The sequence below is a fragment of the Thermobia domestica genome, chromosome 1 (genome assembly GCF_964235325.1).
Source record: "Thermobia domestica chromosome 1, izTheDome1.hap1.1, whole genome shotgun sequence".
Classification (NCBI taxonomy): domain Eukaryota; kingdom Metazoa; phylum Arthropoda; class Insecta; order Zygentoma; family Lepismatidae; genus Thermobia; species Thermobia domestica.
Window position 1 is genome coordinate 168465375 of NC_137454.1, and position 26043 is coordinate 168491417.

General features: G+C 35.6%; 1 protein-coding gene across 6 annotated transcripts in view; it reads right to left on the reverse strand.

Moving 5' to 3' along the window:
- The window catches only part of stac (C2 and C2B_Munc13-like domain-containing protein staccato), a 335805-nt gene that overhangs the window by 126679 nt on the left and 183083 nt on the right, over positions 1–26043 (reverse strand). For all 6 annotated transcript variants that reach the window (XM_081766345.1, XM_081766336.1, XM_081766354.1 and 3 more), the window contains exon 2: positions 14474–14645. In XM_081766345.1, the coding sequence (XP_081622471.1) occupies positions 14474–14645 (172 nt within the window). The remainder of the gene's footprint in view (positions 1–14473; positions 14646–26043) is intronic.

Here is a 26043-nt window from a genome sequence, read left to right on the forward strand (position 1 = left end):
ACATATCACATTGGTAAGCATTGTTTCGCCTCACATGGAAGTATATTGTGTTCATCGTGCATTGCGTAACAACCAAGACGGATGATTTGGAATGAAGTATTTTTTTTCTTTTACGCACATGTGTGTGTGTGTTGATGTATGAATATGTGACATTCGGAATTCATATCCCAGTACCTATTTTGTATCAGCTGTTTTGGTTTTTAATTATTAATTTTTTTTATTGTGTATGCTTTAATTCTGTAAATAACCTACAAATTCTTGATGAATTGTATATCATGACTTCTGTAAATAACTTACAAAAAACTTGACCAGCTTTCAACTGAGGAAAAATTTGCAATTAAGGCTTAGACAAAACAAGCAAAGGGCAATTCAGGAGAGTGTTCGAAAAAAAATACAGTTTAAATTTACAGGATATCTTATGGCAGTAGTGTTGTTTGCACCAGATAAATTTCCTCAATTTATTTTAAATTTTCCTGGATAAAGTGTAAATAAAGTGTGTTCAATGTATATTTTTTATAACACTAATCTCTGCTACGAACTCTCTTCAGTCAACGCTGAAGAGGAATTCGGATCACTATCAGGGACTGAGTTTAGTAGAATGAATCGTTCGCAATAATCTAGAAAAAATATTTAGTGAATCTACAAAGCTTCTGAAATTAATATTCACTGTACCTATGGCGTCAGCAAAAGACGAAAAGCTTTTTTCCACATTTGAAAGAATTGACACTTTCAGGGAATTGAATGTCCCAAGAAAGGTTATCACCATTGGTTATGCTTTCTATCGAAAAAGACCTGATAATAAGAATACCACAGTTCAACCAGCATGTATTAGACAGATTTGCCCCAATCAAAGAGAGGAGAATGAACTTACAAATTAATTAAGGTGATTAATCGGATAAAATGTTCTGCATTTTTTATTTTTTAAAAACAGAATTTTATTTAATTTAACATGTCACATAGCATTTGCATCTAAAGTTATGCTGATTAGTCAATCAGTCAACTTTATATCTTCTGTCTGTTATCGTTCGTACTGCAACATCTGAAACCACAATCCACCGGTCGCCACTGGTCACAATAGAGATATTTGATTCCAATATAACCTATTCTCCTTGATAGCCGAGGTCATTTCCGTGAATAACCATCCAAGCTTCCAAACCTTCTTGTTACACCTGAAATATTCTCTCCCTCTGTAAAACCGGCTGTGATATTCTCTCTCTTCATTGTTTCCCCTATTGTAGTTGAGATAAATGACTGCGTATTGTAGATTGCGAATCCTTTTCGAGCTCCGATATTGCGTTTCATAGCGCCTTACCCCTTTACCAGCTGAGAAATTAAAGAGACAAACCTTTACATTTCATGTACACTAGTGTTGGCCACTTATCTGTCGTTCTTTTATTTTTGGAAGATTTCCAACAAACTGCTTTTCACGCTACTCCTTGCCTTAATCATTTCGAGGTTGCTACTAGTCTGGTGTCAATTGCATCCCTGGAGTGCCATACTATATACAGAATACAGGCATATTGGTGAACCATTATTCGAGTTGTGGAGGGCAGAGATTGCTACACTACACAAGATGTAGTATTCGTGGGGAATTTTTAAAATTATTATTGGTTTCCTTTGCTTCTATAACTTACAGCAGTGGCGTACACAAGGGGAAGTTCAGGGTTTAAACTACCTTCCTTAAGCAAGATGATATGCAACAATAATACATATTTACCATATTAGCATATATGTACACTAACTAGCCAAAATATTATGACACCTACATTTGGTTCGCAGAACAGCAGTAATTCTGTTTGGCATAGAAGGAATGAAGTCTTGGTAAGTGGCTGCAGGCATGGCCCACCATATTTGCACACACAAGTCACTTACTTCATGTAAATTCCGCGATGAGCTTACATTACAAAGGTGTTTAATTGGGTTAAGATCGGGTGAATGTGGGGACCATTGTACCACATCAATTGAAATTTACTACTATACTCTCGAATCACTGCAGCACAACGTTGGCCCTATGACAAGATCCTACTGAAAGACGCCACTACCAGCTAAAAACGTGGCCGACATAAATGGGTGTACATAATCAGCAATGAACTGCCGATCGTTAGGAGCAGTCTTGTGCCATCCACACATACTATTAGGTCATGGTTGGGCCCCAAATAATCATGGAGCCACCCACTACTGGCCTGTCGTCGTTCTACCTTGCGTGTCTCGAGCAGCTGTTCCCCTTTAAGACGGCGAATTCTGACCCGGTCATCAATGTGGTGAAAGCATATCGTGATTCATGGAATCATTCAACATTGTGTCATTGCTAGGTACTCCAATGACGGTAAGAAAGTGCCTATTCCAATGAAACATTGGCTGTACAGGCCCATATCTAATAGTGTATGGTGAACTACGTGCTCAGATACACTTGTGCTTTGTCCACTGTCCAAGTCCGCTAATTGTGTCACAATTTGTGCCCTATTCTGTTGTACCTCGACAGTCTGCAACGTCCATCATCTTTAATGAGATGTGGTTGTCCGACGCCTTGTTTCGTGCTGGTTTCACCGTCATTTTCCTGCCTTTGGACACTGACCACGGCAGGCCGCGAACACCGACAAATCGCATTGTTTCCGAGATGACCGTTTCTGCTCTCTGGGAATTCCGATATGTCTCCGGACTTCCTCATTCCACACATAAGCTTCACAATGACTGACTGAGCGAGATCCCAGTAACCGTCTGGCTAGCGGTTCTGTACTTTTACGTCAGCCCAGCGACTTTGTTCACAAAATAGCTGGTGGTTAATAATGTTTTGGCTAGTCAGTGTATACACAAATTCATGAAATTATATGAACTTGGAAGCTTGACTCTCTTCCCGTTCAGAAACTTCAGCATACGCCTCTATGTTACAGCAATAGTTTTTTGGTAGTTGTAATTACAGATTTTCGGAATTACAAGGTTTTAAACAGTACCCCCTTACAGCGAAAATGAATGTACATTTCTAGCAGTTCCTAAGAACGTCTTGCGTGTATGTAACTATTACTTACTGGTTATGTTGGCTTATATAACAGAAGTTAAATACCCGAACAATAGGATAAGGATTTCTCTTTTTTTATCCAGGTTCTAAACTGAGATCCGGGAATAACGAATGTTTAGAGCTAGTAAAAAGTCACTTCGTGAACTGCGTAATTCCAATTTCCTGTCTCCTGCCGACATTACGAATTCAGCAGTTAACAATAATACTTCACATATGCAGATTCAAAACCAGATACTATCATAGATTGTTTGTAGAATTAGTGACTTTTTCTTATTTTTTTAATAAAAGAGTACTTATTTTGTGTCTACTGTACTTTGTAAAGCACAAATAAGTGTGGTAATGAAAAGCATTTTTTTTTTTTTAATTTTTACATTATTTAATGTCTACACAAAACAGAAAAATAAATAATAATTATTCTTCAATCCCGAAACTGTTATAGAAAGTTTACGAACTGGTGTGTAAATTAAAATTTGTTTAAGAATTTGCTACCAAAATAAATAAATAAATAAAATTATAAAGAGTCTATCTCTGGTGAAAGATGTCCCTGATTTGACTCCAGGATATATGAGTTTGTCGTGGACAACATCGTGTGCGTGAATTCTTGGAGGTGTCTTGTTTGCTTTCATACTTTTCATCTGTCACAATTTACATTCATTAAGTACCGTTCCCTTTAGAATAAAGAGCATATTGGTAGGGTGTTTCATTCACATTTAATATAAGATAACCTCACCTTTTAATATCCACACTTCCCAAAGTATTAAAAATTAGTTTAATACAAACGGCACCAACTTAAGAAACGAGTTTACTTCGTTAAAAGCATCAAATTTATTTTTTTATTATTTTTTTTTCTTTAAGTATAAATCTCAAAAAGTTGCCGGTATATCATCGTTGTTTGCCGCTAGAAATCAATGTAGTAGACTACGAATAAAATAACGAATACATAATGAAGTGTTAAAGGTACGTGTTACTGACGAAAGACCACTTAAAATTCTCAACATAGTCTACACCTTAGAGAATGAATGTGACTCGTATACAAAAAACCCAGCGCAACATATAACTCGAAACATGCATCACAACTTTAATAAATTAAGTTTCTAAGTCAATTATAGCAGCAATTACATGTTGTATTATGTTCTAATTGGATTTAGTGTTCCGTTGTAATCACTTATATGCTGTATAATTTTCTAACTCAAGTGTTAATTCACTTCCTCCTTGTTCTAATTCTTTCTCTCCTTTGACTTTATTCGCATCGTATTAACTCAAAGTACAGTAAATAAACAAGCAATTTCTGATGCTTAAAAATATAGTGCCCTTTGTTTTTGGCATTGAACTAAATACTGGCTGCTCGATTTTTAAATACATATTTTTACTTTTGAGCGACGAAAGAAGAGAAAACAGTATGGTGATAGTGAAGAAAAAAAATCAAATCTGAGATATCAACAGATTCACACATTTCATAGCCCATATGTACCGAAAAAGTGATTCCCTTTGTTTATTCGTCATGTACATTCATCTAGAGGCCATACCGTTCAACATATCAGCACCAAATTTTAAACTTGACGTTTTTATGTGATTCTTTAGAGGGGTCTTTCAATGTTCTTCCTATCTCTAAAAACAAGGGTAATTTACTGAAGGGTGAAAACAAAATTTTGCTTTTTTTCTCAAAAACTCCTCCAACGACTTTTACATTTCATGAATAACATTTTCAATAACCCCATATTGTGGTATAACTCACTCCTCTGGGAGAAAAAGACGAGAAGGGGTAGTTTATTCTTGGGGTGAATTTTCTTTCAGACGATTTTTTCCAAAAATGACTCGTGACTTCGTTCATATTTAACATAGCTCAGTAAATTTAGGCCAAAAATAGGGTGGGTGTGAAACAAATTCATAATTAGCTGAAATTTGCAGGATTAGGTCCTAGAGATGTGTAGAACGAATCCTGAAAAGTCCTCTAATTTTTTTCAATGTCCGCTTCCATCCAAAATGGCCGCCCAGCTTTACTCGTCCTAAGTGATGTTTTCCTCCATATCTCAGTCAAAAATCATCACTTTCCGATTGTGTAAAAACTTGGGTGCTCTGTAAGGATGACTGCTGTGATTTATATCTACATTTACCCAATAAAAGGATTGTAAATGAGCTGTAGGTCTAATATAGATTGATATTTAACGTGAAAATGGGAAATTTTTCTGGTTTACAATTTAATGTTAAAATGTTTAGCCTCATAAGTTTGAAACAATTGGCAAATCGTAAGAAGTGATTCGAAAATTCTTTGTATTTTTGTTCTCGGACGAATGTTTAAAAAACAAACTCCGCTGAAAAATAGCTGACATATTTGATTCTTACTGAAACAGTCAATATGATCTCAAAGTTGAACTTTTTGTGTACAGTTAGGTATTTGATAGATTTCTACGAATGTTTCTGCGTTACTTTTCCACATGTCAAATCTGATTGAAGTGGCTTCGTAACATAAATTAATTAAATTCTAAAAATACTGCATAGTGACTTGTAATCAACCATTGTTTTGGAAAGCTATGCAAATCGTTACCGCAGCAGAACCAAGGACTGATCTGTCAAAAATTGTTGTTTGGTTTGGTGGATTCCACTTCCTAATGTCGTACCTAGGCACTATTGGGTACCTAATGTCAGGCAGTGGAATCGAGGCGCTGTGGGATTTGTTATACTCGAATAATACAGTTGGGGGATTTGTTAAACTCGAATAATATAGTTGGGGGCTTACTCCAAAGCCCTAAGAGCTCATTTTCTGACATTCATTATTTCGTATGTGGTAATTCTTGAAGATTCTCTAAAAGAGTTGAATGAAGAAACCTAGAATATTATTAGAGACACTATTCATAAACTTGTGGCAACAGATCTTCAAGGGAACATCAGCATCAAACAACTAATCGACATTGTTGAAAGGGCTGCAGAAAATGGAAACTTCGAGAACTGCCAGCTTGTGGTTACAGTATATGGAACACGTCAAATCTATCCTTCCTTCCTTCCTTCCTTCCATTCAATAAGATCGAGTTGGGGACTGGGAAATACATTTGTATTGTATTAAATCAATTATGCCTTACTTTCACGCAGGAAGACATTTTTTATGCCAAATGTACCCATTTATATGTACAGCAAATGAAAGAGCTGAATGGAAAACTGGACAACGACGAATTCAGTAAATTTATTGAAAGTTATTTTACTATTCGAAGACAAAGTTTGGAAAAATGAAATATTTCAGTTTTGTCCCACGGTTTTGCTGCCTAGGCTAAAGGAGACTGTGATGATGAGAAATAAATGAAATGATGGAATAAGGAAAGTGGGAGGAAAGGTAGAATCCCGAGAAAACCAACGCACACGATGTTTGTCCACCAAAGTTCACTTGGCGGGTGTGGGAATCGAACCAGGGTCCCCTGCACCAGAGTTGACGGGGGAGTAACACAAGGTCGAGGAATGGTTGATTCTACTTTATCAAGATTGGTTTCCTCACGCTCAATAAACATGAAAGTGTTAGAAGTTTTGGAAGACTTTTGTGAAAAACATTTTTTGCATCCTCAGAATATGTTGAATTTCGGCCATCCAGACAGTCACGAGATATGACTGATCTGACAAAGCTATCAAATTGGCTACTGCTTCACCATCCTTTCAACGACAATTATCCTAAGCACTTATTAATAAATATAGTTACCGGGTTGGTTCTGATGATAAAACGAATTGTGACAGTGCAAAAGAAGTTGGTAAAAAAAAAAAAAAAAACTTTTGCAGGAGGTTCGTTTGGAAAAGTTAAACTTCAGAGAAAAAAGTGAGTTATTCTAATTTCTGTCACGAGCAATACATTGATGATCACGAATGAAAGTGTAGTATTCAGTCACTTACAGTTGTTTATCAGGATTGCTGCTGTACTCAAGTAAAATTGAAATTTATGAGATCATAAATATGAACAAGCTGTTTAACCACCCTCGCTCTTTGATGATGTTTCCTTAAGAAGAATCCAAAATCAGCTTTAGCAACTATCATCGAATCAGTTCAGCCATGTGTTAAGGCACCATCAACCTACTCGTCCATTGTAGATGGAGAATTTCTTCGAGTGAATTTGACATCTACAGAGATGTACGCCTGAAGAATGTTAGATTTGTGCAGAGACGCTTCTCTCCATGTGAGGCAGTGGTTTTTGATGAATATACCTGCGCTATATCAACTAAAAGTGTGGAGAGGCAAAGGATGATGATGTCAAAAATGTCTGCGACTACTCTCTTTGATGAAAACATGGTGCCAACGACTAAACAAGCTTGCTTTTTTTTTTTTTTTTTTTTTTTTTTGCGAAATTCCGAGAACAAATCAAGCAGATGGAGACGCAGATACACCAATCTGCTCAAGTGCAATAAATGCAAGGCAGACCAGTGCCAGATCAGTTACAGTAATAGTTACTGATACGGATCTGCATACAATTCTAATTGCACGAGGTATCCCAGGAACATCGCTGTACGTTTTACGACCTCAGTCAACCAACTACGATGAAAAATGGTATGACATAACCTAACACAAGAAGCTCAGGGGCCGATGAAGGAAGTCTTTCTTTTCCTGTACGCAGCCCATGGATGTGACACTACGTCCGCAATACACAGAAAATGGATATTTATGGTTTTCAAGTTAATAAAGCAAACTGACGAACTGCGTTCTTTGATTTCACGGTTCAACATTCCTCAACTTAATTACCAAAAGGTAATTGAAATTGGAGAAACATTTCTGAAACATCTTTTTGGAGGAAAACAAATTAATTTTCTGGATGACTTGCAATACATCCGGTACAATAAGGATTTCCTCCAATTTTTCAACTTTTCTTCCAATTTTAACTTGGAACTCTTTCTCCATCAAGTGCAACAGCTTCACAACATTCACTTCGGGTTTATCATCAAGTCCAGCAGTGGCTAGGGAACAACTTGGACCCTACTGAATGGGGATGGTTCATGAAGGAAGGTAGATTGAACCCAGTACCTTCAACGCTTCCCGCAGCTTTCGAAGAACTTCTAGAACTAATATCTTGTGACTGAAAAATAACAGCAAGAAGGGATTGTGCGAAACATGCCGATGCAAAAATTCAGACATGCAATGTTCCAAGTTTTGTATTTCTTGCTTAGGAGAGATCTGTAAAAATTCAGCTCATCCATCTTACGGTTTCGATGACGATGATGATGATGATGATGATGAATGACCGTCCAATATTTTTCGTGTATAAACAGTAAAATAAGCCCTACAAGAAACATTTTAATAACATTTTTCTCGATTTATAAATGTACCCAATTTATAAATTCAGCTAAAACTTAAAAGCAGGAAAATGTTGCCTTTCGGCGTCAGTAAAATTAATATTACATACACTCATGGAATTGCTTTATTAGTCATTTTATGACTTACATCGGAGTAGTAATTCTTGTAGAGTATATAGATTTTCATAATTGAAATATGTTTATTTTTAACTTAGATATGTGGAAATATATCAAACAAGGGAAAAGTGCTTGTCGGCCATCTTGGATCCGCCATTTTGGATGAAAGCGGACATGGAAAATTAGGGGACTTTTCAGAATTCGTTCTGCATGTAAAAAGAAACTAATCCTGAAATTTTCAGTTAATTATGAATTATTTGCACATAAAATCCTAAATTTACTGGGCTATAATAGCCTGATAATATACCATAACTCACATGTTCTAAAAAAAAAAAAAGTGTACGAAGGTGAGGACGATTTATTCTTGGAGGTGAGTTTTTAAGGATGATTTTCTTGCAAATGACTCTGGCGATTCCATAAGCACACATATCAGTAATATTCCTCTAAAGTTGCATGAAAAGCTTCCATGATAATATATACAAATAGCAGTTACTCTCGGGGTGAGTTTGACAGTTTGTTCAATATGGCTTCCGCGATTTTATTGTTTACATACAAATATTCCATTAATAACCCTAGCTATGGCATACGTAATTTCCTAGGGAAATATCTAGGCCTACTTTTGGAGATGAGCTTTCTCCAGGCGAAGTTTTCCGAAAACGCCGAATAACTGCAGTACAACATGATTTAGTTTAAGGAATTGGAGTGAGAACCTTTAGTGCGGTGGCCCATACATTTAATATTAATTTCTGTTTGTTTCCAAAAATTGTATTTTAATAAAAGCGGTTAGAGCATTCGAAATTATTGGTAAAAGAGATATTAAGATAGAAAAGAACGCTTATGAACGTGTAAATCCAATATTAGGAATATTTACGTGTGTCACAAAGGATCTGAAAATTTAGGCGCTGCACGCTTTATCCGCTTTTGTTGATCAAACCACATACATATATAGGGCCTAAATTATATGCAACTTTTTTTTTTTAACGCAAATTAAAGGTATTACTACCAGTGGACACTACAACGCATACCAATGAAACAACAGTGTATCTTATATAAACACAAAGTTTGCGGAACTTTATTTTCCTTATGCAGAGAACGTATGCATCTACATATAAATTTTCTTCAAATGGTATACACCTTCAGACTTCTTTTCCGTATGTTGCAATTGTTATTTATAGGTATATACAGGTAATTCAGCGAATTTAATTGCATCGTTGGACGCGATGGCGATGCTCCGAGTAGATCGGAACCTTAATGGTTGTCTTGATCTGTACATTACAGTATTTCCGAGTTTAAGTAGCTTACCACGGTTCAATGATTCAGAAACATCGATTTTTTCCCCCCTTTTATATACTATTTTTTCCAATCCGAAAAAAAAAAGATATAAAGACACAAGTCTACCGTGTATTGTTAGTTTTAAAGTTCCAAGTTTATTAACATTTTCGAGATGATAATTATATTGTGCTAAAAGGAATATGGAACCTTTCTTCACAGTAGGCCTAATAGTGTATATAGTAATAATGCTAGCTGCTGTTGCAAGAAATATCGAAATCACGATAGCTTGTACTACAGGGTAGATAATAACATACTTTAATTTGGAGCGAACTGAAATCTTGACAATAAACTTAACACATTTTGTTGAATTCGCAGAAAGCTTGTTGCTATAGCATATTAACTCTTAACAGAGAAGGAAAAGATCATTCTACCATAATTTCTCTATGTTGACGACAATGAACAAACCAATGTTATTCTTTTGTTTGGTAGGTAGTGATCTTGATTCCAGTCACACCACGTGCGCATTGTGATGGATAAAACTTCATGAGTTCATTAATCATTTGTTTGCTTGTCTTACGCTTAGATAAAGCAAATCTATAACACGACATGGAAGATGATCAACAGTGACGCTCTGGTGATAATATGTGAACAAGCGTGCAGAAAACAGGTAAGCTGTAAATCGAATTGTCTGTGCATGCTGTATTAGGAGATTATCTCTGATTACGTAGTTTGAGGTTAACGTTCCCCAAGTCAGTGGTGTGAGTTTATGCGACGAGATCACGCAACAAGAGATTGTCGTGGTTCCCATTAAAAAAGTGTGTGGTTGTCGGTAAAAATGGACAGGCAATATGTTTCTTACAGTCTCGTTTAGTCTTCACGATAACAGCTGCGGAATTACTATGTAGTTTCTCATACAAGTTAAATACAAACCATCCATTACTTAAAAATAATCTTCATATATATGTATTAATCGCTATACGTACATTTGTACGTCTATGAACTACCTAATTTAGTTGAAAAGAAATTAAAATCAATTAAAGTGTAATCTGTTTTTCCAATTGCCTTATCTTGGAAAAGAACTTTTCTTATCACTAGCGATATATTTGTCTGAATAGACAAGTAACTAGGTAAGCATTTATGTTCTTTCACCTGTCAGTGACAAACTGTGTATTAACATAGTACCTATTTGAAAATACTTGAGAATCTATCTCTTTCGCAGATAGGAAGACTCACGCCCTCGATTTCATTATCTACCCTGACATTGAACAGAACGTAAGTCTGGATTCTGTCCAACAGCGATGACAAAATAAAATAAAAGGATTTAAGGATGAGAGAAAGAGAAGATTTGATGACAACATATGGCAGAGAGCACAACTTGAGTTCGAGCGTGACAGAAATAAACTGCCGCCCTCTTTTAAATCGGTTTAGTCTTGAGAACTTAATGAGGCGAAAACCACAGTGTCCCTGAGAGAGATGGGTGTTAGTGCTTAAACTCTTTATGCATATGATACGAATATTTATTTTCCTACGCCAATTTTCATAGAAAATAGAATAGACCTGAATATTCATATTTATATTTCACAGTTTCCGTGTTTCGATTGGGATGATATCAGAACATAGTAAATCTTTTCTCAGAATTTCAGATTTAATAGAAAAATCTGTAAACAATGTAGAAACTCATTTATTTCGAGACTACATTATCCTTCAGGAATTAGTTTTCATTGGCTGCGAAGTACTTTGAAACTACAGTAAATATGCAGAGTCCAAAAGTTATTTCAAGACGTCCTTGCTATCAAAGTGTTCTTACAAGCTAGGCTAATGGTTCCAATCAATGCACAACGCGCATCATATAGGATATTGATTTCATTATGGTTGCTGATAAGCTATTTTCAGGTGTTATGTAAAACATTGCTATACTGTGTACTTCATGTTAAGTATTATCATTTTACGTAAAACTCAAACAATTTATACTTGTAGAGAAACCATATAAAAATATGAAAAACGCATAAAATTTAATCACAAACAAGAAGATAGTATACCGTTACCTCAGCATGTGAAATTATCAAACTTAATCGTATCTTTGTTAGTACATAGTTTTATTATTATTATTATTATTATTATTATTATTATTATTATTATTGAACTTCACTCATGTAATGTTCAATAATATGAAAATGTGCATAAATATTTATTCATATTTGTTTGAGGTATTTTGAGTTGTATTATTAATGTATATGCCCTATACCTAGGCTTACATCAATAAAAACTATTTAACGTGTGTTATTTGAAATACCACAAAACAACGTAATGTGCTTTCCTTCTAGTATGCGATGAAGAAGGATCGTCACTTGATATGACATCACTAGACGTTGCAGAGTGCTACCCACAAACATCGTTCAACAACACTTTAATAACAAGGTTGAAAATATGCCAGTATTTTTTCGCGTCTTTTAATAGGCAACTTCTTCAAGTTACCCTTAACTTTTCACAGTGACAGCAAAGTAGACACGCAACTTTTCTAGTTGACAGAAATTCTTCCTAAAGGGTATATTTTCAGTGCGTTGTTACGAATTATACATAGTTTATAACAATTCAAAGATACACAAGTTCATATTACTTGTAATCCATTTTGATTAAAATAGAAAGGAGAACCTCTGTTTCTGTGAAAACTGAAAATAGGTCTATAATAATGCAGGTTTTCTTCGAATATTGGCGCAGCGTAGTTTTTGTATAACACACTATACCACTACTTTAAATCTTCGTTTAATGCATTTTGTAGTTCTAGAGAAGTTAAACAGAATGTTGGGGGGCGGGGAGCAAGCGAAGAGATCTGTTTTATTCCCAGTTGAGAATACAGTAGAGCGTCGATTATCCGAACGTCGGTCAACCGAACGACCGCTTAACCGAACTGTGTACTCGCTCGCACCTATTACTCTCCCACCCTACCGTCCATCATCCCCCTCACTCCCAAACCAAGTTTCCCACAGTAGTCGCCGCACTGAGCCACCGCTGGCGGAACATTGCTTCTAATGGGGCCTTCATAAGGCGCTGCTGACCGGCCAAGCCGCCAGTCGCTGTGTTTCAACAATCAGCACACTTCTTTTTATGAAAAAATGTACTGTACAGTACTTCTTTTTGGCAAATATGTACAGTTCGATTATCCGAACAAACCAGTTTTCCGAACACCCATGTCCCCCAATTACTTCGGATAATCGACGCTCTACTGTAGTCTGAAAGCTAGGAAAGAAGAAACAAAAAGATACATTTCGTTGTTTGCTTCACTAGTGATAATTTCAGAGGGTGGTTCGAGACGGGGAGAATCTCCTATCGTGGTTACCAGTATTTTGGCAGTACTACTTTAATCCAAACCCTTTTTGTATTGAAAGTTCTCTTCGTCCCAGGGAAAATTGAAATCACTATTGTCAAGCAGAAGGAAAACCAAGAAGAGGGATAGAATATCTAGATGCAGTTACGAAGAAGAAACCTTATCAAAGTATAAAATTGCTCTCCAAAGGAAGATTATATATATCTCCAGGGGCTCGATCATTCTAAACTATTTTACTGGAACATATATTGGTTCCTTTATCCAGGATTTCGAAACGGGGAGGGGGAGTGATAGGAAATTCTGAAGGCTCAGGAGCTTGATCAATGTAAACTACTTTACTATCAACATATCCTTATTTTATTGTCCTAACAAACCAATATATGTTGGTAAGTATTTTAATAACAAACTATGAAGAAATCTCGAGTAAAAGAATATTTTTAAAAAAGTATTAAAAACATTTTACAATACTTACGTTCCTTTCTTTGTTCATTCAAATATAAATTTCCTTTCATTATGATCTCAACTATTATAAAAAGTATATATTCACTGTTATAAAAAGTACATACTTAATAATGTCTTGTAAAATATTTTACAATACCTGCGTTCCTTTTTCTGTTGAATCAAATGCAAACTCATTATATATATATATATATATATATATATATATATATATATATATATATATATATATATATATATATATATATATATATATATATATATATTATTCCGTCAACTATTGTCGGTTCGAAATGACAGGTTAAAGAAGCAATTGAAAATTGTTTTTGAAATAACATGTTTGATTCTGCAAGGATGCGATAACGAAAAATTATGATAATGTCCACGCTGTTACTCAACGGCACTATGCTTTCGGAAGCTTGAAATCTTCCTGACTAGTAGCAGAAATTCTGAGAATTCTAACTTTTCTAGAAATTTCAAATTCCCTGACTCTTCCAGGATATCTTGCTCACCTCGCCACCATGTATTGCAAGTAATACAAATCTCCTCATAAGAAAGAGTAACCAAAAGCTTCTTGTATATATATAAGATATTATATATATATATATATATATATATATAAGATATTATATATATATATATATATATATATATATATATATATTTAACGCTGATCCTTCTTTTTCTCATTTTATTTTGTTTCATCCTTTCTTAATTTTTTAAATTTTTGGTCTCGAAGGGGGGTCCGGACCCCCTGGCTACATGCCTGCTACCAACCTATGGTTGAGGTGAACAAGAAGAGATTATCCTTCACTACAAATAAATTCGCTCCTACACACTACTGACATCTCCCGCCAGTCACACGAAACTTGCATTCTCTTTCGAACTGTAGGCGTTTCATTCAATTACGACTAATCGTTTGCAAGCTATAATACTTTGAAATCAGATTAAAACTTCAGACATACACTGTGCATTTATGTACATTATGTATATACAGTACCTTCAAATACAGAATTTCGTACTTACATTCCATCCCATGGCATTGGAGATAATTTCCTTCTTGTCCAACTCCTCGGGCTCGAAGTCGGACTCTCCTGCTTCCTGTGCTTCTTCCACATTTTGTGCCGCTGCCTGGGCTGCCTGTTCTTTAAGCAACGACCCGAACTTTTCGAAGAAGCAGCCATCGAGTTCCGATACTCTGTAAAAATATACAAGTAACTGTTTAAAACACATGTCCTGAAACAAAGTGTAGTGCAAAACTCATTGATTTAGCAAAACAATCGGTGCATAGAAGCAGTAAATCATTACGTGTAACTTTCTACTCATTATATTAACGTCCTTCAGTTTTTTCACTATTACTAATCATTCATGACATCAAAAAGTCAAGAAATACAGTGTTACAATACATTGCAGACAACCAAGATGAAAAACAAAATACAGTATTACAACACATTGCAAACAACCACGATGAAAAACAAAATACAGTATTACAATACATTGCAAACAACCACAATGAAAAACAATTTTGACAAGATATTTCAGCTGTACTTTATTTATAACTAGCAAATGCCCCTACGTATTACTACAGTGAGCAATATTTTGTGTTCTTCATTTTGTGCCTTTCAATTATGGAACTTATCTGAACTCAACGTTTATCACATAATTTGAACGTCTCGTATGAGCATCTAAGGGAAGCATCTCCACCCCTTTTTTTTTTCTTCCATTCAAAGTCAAACCACTATTAAAACGCTGAAACTCGTGTTTAATTATTTTAACGAAGGGTTCAAACAAACAAACAAACAAACAAACAAACAAAAATGAAATTTTTGAGTTTTACAGGTTCAAACACCAAATTTCATGTATCTAACCTTAAGGGATTCTGAGATATGGATATATTATAGACCTAATTACAAACCAATTCTTTCTTTCCACATAATTTCATTCCTCCTAGGATAAATATCAAACAAGTGGGTTTCTTTTTAGTGTGAAACTACAGTAGACATCCAAACTATGATAATTCAATACTCGAATTGCAAATGATACATCTATAACTACTGGTTGGAATAGATTAATAAGACCAAAGATAGAACCTGATCCTCGGACGCTGAATCCATACCAGAAAGCCATTACTCGCCGTGCTTTACTGATTTTGTTCTATGGCGATAAAAGTTTAAAACGGAAATCGTTAATTTGAATCACTTCCGGTTTGAACAGATTGTTAAGGATTGAGATAGTTCTCCTCTTGGAAAGCTGAATAGACTGTAAAAAAAAATTGCATCTCGATATATCTTATCGTTTCTGCTCTACGTAAATCAGTATTGTAATCGGAAGTAATATTAAATTTGAACTACTTCCGGTTTTAGTAGTGTTCGAGATAGCATGGTACATTGCCTTGAAACTATGAATAGTTTACAAAAAAAAAAAAAAAAAAAAAACGCATCCCTAAAAACCGTATTTAACGATACATACGTTAAATACTTATAATCTACAAGTTAGTAATTTCGTACAATAAACCAATTTACCCAAAAATACTAACATAAAAACCTGAATCTTTACCTTATAATATACTTTATGATATAAAACATTTGTATTGTATAGTAGGACTACTAAATTAATAAAAAATCGTATTTTATGGGGGTTGACAAAGTTCAGAAAAGAAATCCAAAAACGATTCTTGTTAAGTACTGTACTGAGCTGAACACTACAAAAAGCGGTTAAAAAAAAACTGATGTCTTCAACTTCCTCGATGTTAAATGGAAAGCGTGTCTACTTTTGATGCGGAAATCTGGGTTCCGATCACACATTAAACTGTAGGACCACGTCTCATACAACCTTGATGCTGAAAAGAATCATAAAAGCTCCAAAAACAACAAAGCAATTAAAAATCTTCGAATTAAATGTAAATTGATGGAGAAAATTATTATCTGGGTAGAAACAACAAGGAAAGGAGGACAGTGGAGAACAATACGAGAGAGAAACTAAAATGATAAAAGCTTCGTTGAAGAATAAATTGAATTCCGTGCGATAAGAGAGGTTTTATTGCAGCTGAATAACTTTTTTTTCAACACAGTAGTTACGGAATATGAGATGTAGGCTAACAGTTCTTGAACCACAGGTTCTCCCACAGACAACTAACCCGAGACCACACGTATGAAACCACCTACTACGCACTCAAATTATCTGAATGCAACGAAACAAAAACTAGTGAAAAAAAAAAAACTGACTCTGCAATTGGAGACTGTATTCAAGTATTAATTCTTATGGCAAACTAAAAAGATTAGCAGAATATTAACATTAGCTGGGGAAAATACTAACATACGCTATACTTCACATATACTTACTACGCGTTTGCAAAATATTGTGACATTACATGTCGAACACTTAATTATAAACAAGCCAATTATACGTTTTAAGTCTTCATCTTGCTGATAAAGCACAGCTAGATTACTGACATTTTAAGTAAGTATTGGATAAATTAGTGTCACCTAAGAATTGTCAATTTGCAAGTATAGAATTCAATTGCTGTTTACAACTTGTTATTAGTTATTAGATCAGTTTGTTCTATTATTTTTCATCCATCAAAGATATTTGCAGTGATCAATCGCTTCCCTACACAGTGATAATCTTCAGCATATGCCTTCATTTGACAAATATCAGGTACCTACGACACTATTGTATGTAACAAATGATTTTTGTTTCACATAATGATACTACGGTATACTTCCGAAATATGGGCTCAATACTGAAACCGAAAGTAATACATTTGTAACTTGCGGCTGCTATAGAGCAATGGGTCCTAACCCGGACACATGAAGAACGAGCAAGAGGGTACACTCTACTGACAGAAATAAATTACATTCGTAATTTCAAATGAAACTAATATTGTAACAACGACGCATTAACTCAAACACCATACAAATACAAAGTAACTCTTGTGTAAGAACTATGGTTTTATTACGAACGAAGCTGGTAAGAAACGATACTGCAGTACAATAGCATGCACTAGAATGGTCCTGGTGGAATAGTAGAGAGAAAAGTGTGAACATGAATCTACTCGTAAGATGTTGAATCGATTCTAAAAATCATATTCTTGCTATTTATTAACATCCAGTGTCTGTTCTATGGTGAATGGCGTTGGAACCGGAAATGGTCGATTTCCACTTCCGGTCTGAATAGCCTGGTTAATGGTAAAGACACAACCTTTCTTGGGCCCATGAGACATCCCTTAAGACTTTTCATACTTATTCATAACATAATTTGGATGTGTAATGAAAAACAGACGAAAGGCAATGTAAAAGCACTAGTTATAACTTGTCTCATTAGCTGTCAAACGAACAGTAACAGGTAAAATGAAAACCTTGATATAGCACTCCTGTTTTTCGACGTTATATAGAATAAAAAGGTGGACAATCACAAGAGAATTGTATGAGTCACTCTATAGACACTTAACTGAACTTTCATTTAATTATATTGGTGAAAGTCTAAATTTTAAGTCAAACGTATGTCCGTGAACCTGGCCCCACCCACATCGGCACTAATTTTAAAACATATGCCAAAAATTAGTGCCCAATTAGTGCTGACGACCTGTAATGTTAAAAAAATTTGTGCCGTTACACAGACTTCAAAAAACAAAAAAGATTCTGGGTGGGGCTAGGTTCACGCTAGCCCCACCCACTCAACCGATTGAGATGAAACCTATACCCAAGGTTAGTGTTAAATTAGTGCTGTCGATACCACATAAAAAGAAAATTAGTGCTATTATCAGAAGGCCAAAATATATTCGAAAATGTTCAATGGCGGCATCATCAAAGAAAACCAAAGATCCCTCATTTTTATGATAAGATATATAGCACGAATCTTCTTTCTATGCAGTATCGTCAGCACTATTTTAGCACTAATTTTTGGCATAGTTTACAAAATTACTGTTCCATTATTAAAAGTGGGTGGGGCTGTCTTCACGTGAACCTGGCCCCACCCACAGGGGCACTAATTTTAAATCATATGACAAAAGTTAGGGCCGAATTAGTGCTGACGACCTGTAATGTTAAAAAAATTAGTGCTGTTACACAAACGTCAAAAAACAAAAACGATTTTGGGTGGGGCTGGGTTCACGCTAGCCCCACCCACTCAACCGAGTGAGATGAAACCTATGCACAATGTTAGTGGTAAATTAGTGCTGTCGATACCGCATAAAAAGAAAATTAGTGCCACTATCAGTAGGCCAAAACTATTCGAAAATCTAATATGGCGGCATCATCAAAGAAAACCAAAGATCCCTCATTTTTATGATAAGATATATAGCACGAATCTTCTTTCTATGCAGTATCGTCAGCACTAATTTAGCACTAATTTTTGGCATGGTTTTCAAAATTAGTGCTGTTACACAAACGTCAAAAAACCAAAAATATGTGAATGGGGCTAGCGTGAACCTGGCCCCACCCACTCAACCGATTGAGATGAAACCTATACACAATGTTAGTGTTAAATTAGTGCTGTCGATACCGCATAAAAAGAAAATTAGTGCCATTATCACTAGGCCAAATAATTCGAAAATCTAATATGGCGGCATCATCAAAGGAAACTATCGATCCTCATTTTTATCATACTATACATAGCACTAATTTTCTTTCTATGCTTTATCGTCAGCACTAATTTAGCACTAATTTTTGGCATGGTTTTCAAAATTAGTGCTGTTACACAAACGTCAAAAAACTAAGAAGAAGTGGGTGGGGCTAGCGTGAACTTAGCTCCACCCACTCAACCGATTGAGATGAAACCTATACACAATGTTAATGTTAAATTAGTGCTGTCGATACCGCATAAAAAGAAAATTAGTGCCATTATCACTAGGCCAAATATATTCGAAAATCTAATATGGCGGCATCATCAAAGGAAACAATCGATCCTCATTTTTATCATACTATACATAGCACTAATTTTCTTTCTATGCTCTATCGTCAGCACTAATTTAGCACTAATTTTTGGCATAGTTTTCAAAATTAGTGCTGTTACACAAACGACAAAAACGGCACTAATATTTTCGTTATTTCTGCCAAGTTAACGCTGTTTTCAAAGGTTTTGTATTTACTTGTAGCACCTACATTAATAAATCAGGAACGGTAGGTTGTTGTGGATTAAGAAGCACTAGCGATGCACTAACAATTGCGCTGGAAGGGATCATCAGTGCTTTTGATTTTGGTGGAAATTTAACGGAATGAAAACTTCCCCATGGATTTCTTATGGAGTTTCGTGACATGTAATTAGCCATATCTACATCAATAGTTATGTATTTACGAAACAATATGTGTTTTGTAGAAGCACAAGCGATGCATGGACGAATGAAACTTACTTTCCGTTAGTGCTTAAAATGGGAGCCAAATTTACGCTGGTCCCAAATGTTTTTCTACTTGTAGAGCTTACACTAATGGAGCGCTAACGTTAGTTGTCGATGCACTAGGAAGTACTAACGAATGACACTAAGTTTTTCATTAGTACTTGAAATTTCAGGTGCAGCGTCAACTTGGCGCCACAAAAGGTTTTTATTTGTAGCTCCTATAGGAATAAAGCATTAACGATAGGCGTTAATGCACTAAGAATCATTAACGATGCACTAGCGATTGACACTATATTTATCGTTAGTGCGTGATGTGGAGGTTATGTTCAGGGACGTCGTTAGTTCTTCTTAATGAAGGTGTTAGAAGGAATACCCTTCGTGGGACAATTTCTCGCTGCTACAGATACTTCAACCACTAACGGAAAAATTAGAGCCATTCGTTAGCGCATCGTTAGTGCTTCTTAATGCATCAACACGTAACGTTAGTGCTTCATTAGTATAGGTGCAACATGTAAAATACTTTGGAAAATAGTTTGAACTTAGGCCCTACTATAAGCACTTAGGAAATAATTAGTGCGATTCGTTAGTGCATCGTTCGAGCTTCTAGAAAAAGTTTCGTTAGTGTTTATAAGAAATTTATGAGGAATTTCTCAGTATATCAAAGTTCCACCACATTTAAAAGCACTCATGACCTCTTCTAGTGCAATCGTTAGTGCAGTGTTAGTGTTTGTTAGTGTAACAACCCCTAACGTTAGTGCTTCATTAGTGTAGAAGCTAAAACTAAAATATATTTGGAAGTTGGCTTGAACTTTCCCCACTTCAAGAACTAACGAGAAAGTTAGTGTCATTCATTAGTTCTAGAAGACACTAACAGCTTGTATACAATTTGATATTTCTGTAGTTTGTCCCCACCGAAAGCCTATAAGAAATACCAAAATATGGTAGCAATGACGTTAGTACCTAGAGCTCCTCCGTGGCTAAGCGGTTAGCGTATGCGCCTTTGGCGCTGGAGACCCGGGTTCGATTCCCGGCGGGAGCTCATGTGGTTCGGATTCCACGTTAACCAGTAGGTCCACGTCTCATATAGCCTCGCTGCTGAACGGGACGATAAACTCAAAATCAACTCAACTCAACGTTAGTGCCTAGTGCGTTTAAGTATTCTAACAATGCACTAACGATTTGTCATTAAGCCCATGTTTCTACGTCAATTTGTATAGATTTGGATATTTCTGAAGTTGCCCTCACCAAAAATCTTGAATAAATCCCAATATGTGGTAGCACTAACGTTATTGCTTAGTGCGTTTAAGGGCACAACGATGCATTAGTGATTACCGTTGACCCTATGGTTGTACGTCAATTTATATGGAATTTGATATTTCTGAAGTTGCCTCCCCCAAAAATCTTGAATAAATCCCAAAATATGATAGCACTAACGTTAGTGTTTAGTGCGTTTAAGTGATCTACTATCGATGTACTAACGATTGCCGTTAACTCCATGTTTCTACGTCAATTTGTATAGATTTGGATATTTCTGAAGTTGCCCCCACCAAAAATCTCCAGTAACTCGTAAACGCTGATAGCACTAACGTTAGTACTTAGTGCGTTTAAGTGCACTTTCCATGCATTAACGATGTGCGACGTTTGGTATAATTTGGGAGAGTTGGGGGGCCAACTTCAAGCACGTGTATACATAGCAATATTTTTATTTCTATGCGACGTGTTTGAAGTTGCCCTCTCCCTACCTCTACCAAATTACAACAAACGTCGTACATCGTTAGTGCATCGTTAGTACACGTTAGTGCAATCACAATTTACGAGATATTGAAGATTTTTGGTAGGGGCTAACTTCATATGTAGTTATTCTCCCCACTAAAGATGGATTAGTGATTGCCGTTAACCCCATGTTTCTACGTCCATTTGTACGGATTTTGATATTTCTGAAGCAGCCCCAATACCAAAAGTATTCAATAAATCACAAAATATGATGGCACTAACGTTAGTGCTTAGTGCGTTTAAGTGCACTAACGATGCACTAACGACTGCCGTTAACTCCATGTTTCTACATAAATTTGTATGGAATCTGATATTTCTGAAGTTCGCCCCTCACCAAAAATCTTGAATTACTCGTAAACTCAGATAGCACTACCCTTTGTGCTTAAAGCGTTTAAGTGCACTAACAATGCACTAACGATGTGTGACGTTTGGTGTAATTTGGAAGAGATGGGAGCTAACTACAAGCACGTTTATACATAGCACTAATATTCTTTCTATGCGACGTGTCTGAAGTTTGGCTCCCACCTTCCAAATTACAACAAACGTAGCAATTGTTAGTGCATCATTATCCACTAAACGCATTAAGCACTAACGTTAGTGGTATCAGAGTTTACGAGTTATTGGAGATTTTTGGTTGGGGGACAACTCCAGAAATATCCATATCTATACAAATTGATGTAGAAACATGGGGTTAACGTGAATCGTTATAGCATTGTTAGTGCATTTAAACGTACTAAGCATTAACGTTAGTGCTACCATATATTGTGATTTATTGAAGATTTTTATTGAAGGGCCAACTTCAGAAACATCAAATTCCATACAAGCTGTTAGTGTTTAATGGAAGCACTATCGATATACTAATGAATATCACTAATTTTTTCGGGGGGGAGTTCAAGCAAACCTCGAAAGATATTTTACTTTTAGCACCTACACGAATGAAGCACTAGCCTTAGTGGTTGCTGCACTAAGAAGTACTAATGATGCACTTACGATTGCACTAGAGGAGATCATTAGTGCTTTTGAATTTGGCGGAAATTTGACGCAATGAAAAATTCAACATACATTTCTTATCTGTGTTCTCTGACATGTAATTGGACATAAATACACTAACAGTGAAGCACTAACGAAATTGTTAGTGTTTCAGGCAACCACACTAAAGATGCACTAAGGAATGGTACTAATATTTACGTTAGTACTTGAAGTGGGGGCGCAAGGTTCACGCACGGCCTATACTAACGAAACACTAACATTAGGTGTTGGTGCACAAAGAAGAACTAAAAATGCATTAACGATTTCCTTAGAAGAGATTATTAGTGCATATAAATTTGGCGGGAATCAATGCAATGAAAAATTCCCCATACATTTCTTATGTGAATTTCGTGACATGTTATTGGCCATAACTAAACTAATAGTCCAACATTATTGCAACTGTTAGTTTTTTGAAGCACTAACGATGTACTAACGAATGCCACTCATTTTTAGTTAGTACTTGAAGTGGGACAACTAACTTCACCCTAAAGTTCAAACCAATTTTATTTGTAGCACCTATACTAATAAAACATTAACTTCAGTTGTTGGTGCACTACGAAGCACTTACGAATCACTAAAAATTGCACTATTAGAGGTAATTAAAGCTTTCGAATGTGATAGGATTTGGAACAATAAAATATCCCCATGTATTTCATATGGGAGATTCATGACATATAACTCACCACCTCCAGATAAGCAATAAAGGAAACATTAGTGCGGTTTTAGCAGTTTGTGTAATAGCACTGATTTTGTAAACTATGCCAAAAATTAGTGCTGACGATACCGCATAGAAAGACAACTAGTGCTATGTATAGTATGGTAAAAATGAAGATTGATTGTTTTCTTTGATGATGCCGCCATATTAGATTTTCGAATATATTTGGCCTAGTGATAATGGCACTAATTTTCTTTTTATGCGGTATCGACAGCACTAATGTAACACTAACATTGTGCATAGGTTTCATCTCAATCGGTTGAGTGGGTGGGGCTTGGTTCACGCTAGCCCCACCCACTTCTTTTTTAGTTTTTTGACGTTTGTGTAACAGCACTAATTTTGAAAACCATGCCAAAAATTAGTGCTATATTAGTGCTGACGATGCCGCATAGAAAGAAAATTAGTGCTATGTATAGTATGATAAAAATGAGGATCGATAGTTTCCTTTGATGATGCCGCCATATTAGATTTTCGAATTATTTGGCCTACTGATAGTGGCACTAATTTTCTTTTTATGCGGTATCGACAGCACTAATTTAACACTAACATTGTGTATAGGTTTCATCTCAATCGGTTGAGTGGGTGGGGCCAGGTTCACGCTAGCCCCACCCACATATTCTTGGTTTTTTGACGTTTGTGTAACAGCACTAATTTTGAAAAGTATGCCAAAAATTAGTGCTGACGATAAAGCATAGAAAGAAAATTAGTGCTATGTATAGTATGATAAAAATGAGGAACGATTGTTTTCTTTGATGATGCCGCCATATTAGATTTTCGAATATATTTGGCCTAGTGATAATGGCACTAATTTTCTTTTTATGCGGTATCGACAGCACTAATTTAACACTAACATTGTGTATAGGTTTCATCTCAATCGGTTGAGTGGGTGGGGCCAGGTTCACGCTAGCCCCACCCACATATTCTTGTTTTTTTGACGTTTGTGTAACAGCACTAATTTTGAAAACTATGCCAAAAATTAGTGCTAAATTAGTGCTGACGATACTGCATAGAAAGAAGATTCGTGCTATATATCTTATCATAAAAATGAGGGATCTTTGGTTTTCTTTGATGATGCCGCCATATTAGATTTTCGAATAGTTTTGGCCTACTGATAGTGGCACTAATTTTCTTTTTATGCGGTTTCGACAGCACTAATTTACCACTAACATTGTGCATAGGTTTCATCTCACTCGGTTGAGTGGGTGGGGCTAGCGTGAACCTAGCTCCACCCAAAATCGTTTTTGTTTTTTGACGTTTGTGTAACAGCACTAATTTTTTTAACATTACAGGTCGTCAGCACTAATTCGGCCCTAACTTTTGTCATATGATTTAAAATTAGTGCCCCTGTGGGTGGGGCCAGGTTCACGTGAAGACAGCCCCACCCACTTTTAATAATGGAACAGTAATTTTGTAAACTATGCCAAAAATTAGTGCTAAATTAGTGCTGACGATACTGCATAGAAAGAAGATTCGTGCTATATATCTTATCATAAAAATGAGGGATCTTTGGTTTTCTTTGATGATGCCGCCATTGAACATTTTCGAATATATTTTGGCCTTCTGATAATAGCACTAATTTTCTTTTTATGTGGTATCGACAGCACTAATTTAACACTAACTTTGGGTATAGGTTTCATCTCGATCGGTTGAGTGGGTGGGGCTAGCGTGAACCTAGCCCCACCCAGAATCTTTTTTGTTTTTTGAAGTCTGTGTAACGGCACAAATTTTTTTAACATTACAGGTCGTCAGCACTAATTGGGCACTAATTTTTGGCATATGTTTTAAAATTAGTGCCGATGTGGGTGGGGCCAGGTTCACGGACATGTCAAACGTGGAAATTTGAAGCGAAGTACTAGACAAGCATTCAATTACCGTTAAGATTAAATAAATAATTTTAATGAGTTGCAATGTTTAATTGCCAATGATTTAGAACGTTTATAGACTTACTTGTGGAAATTAACCAATGAAACATCAAATTAAAATCACGAATAAAACGTTGCATAATATCATTTGATATCCGTATGTAGGGTATAAGGGACAGCTTGTTATTGAAAAATACAATTACATAAAAACGTTACTGGAAGAATGTTATTTTAAAAGGATCTTCACCTGAAACATTTCCCTAGTTATGCTATCTAACACTTATGCTATCTATACATAGCAAATTCGTCAATAATATTAACTTATTTGCAACTTTGAGAATTACATTATCGAGAAAAATATTAAAATTTTGAAATACGAAAAGAAATAAAATGAACTTACTTACAGTAAATATGAAAAATATTTTAAAATTTGCACTATTCATATTATATGATCTATAATGTATTGTAGCAGAAACTTGCTTTGATGTATTGCATGTCTTACGTGAATTATACGAAATCTTCATAACTTTAATGTAGGTTTATACCTACTCTATATTTATGCTTTTCAGTCCATTGGTTTAAATGGAGAGGCTTCCCCTCCCCCTACGAAATGATTTTTATGGTTTCATTTTAAGTGTTCCTTACTTCCTGAAAATTAAATTGTTATAATTTTAATACTTACTAATAATTTTAATTTAAGTAACCTATATTTTAAAATTGAAAGTGACAATCTCTTGAACCACCCGACCGATCTCGATCAAACTTTCAACATAGATAAGGTTCGGTCCTGGGATGTTTTCACTTCACTTCACTTTTACAGTGCAACGAAGGGGAGGGGAAGGGGAGATATATGCCAAAAAAATAAAAATAAAGTGACTTTCTT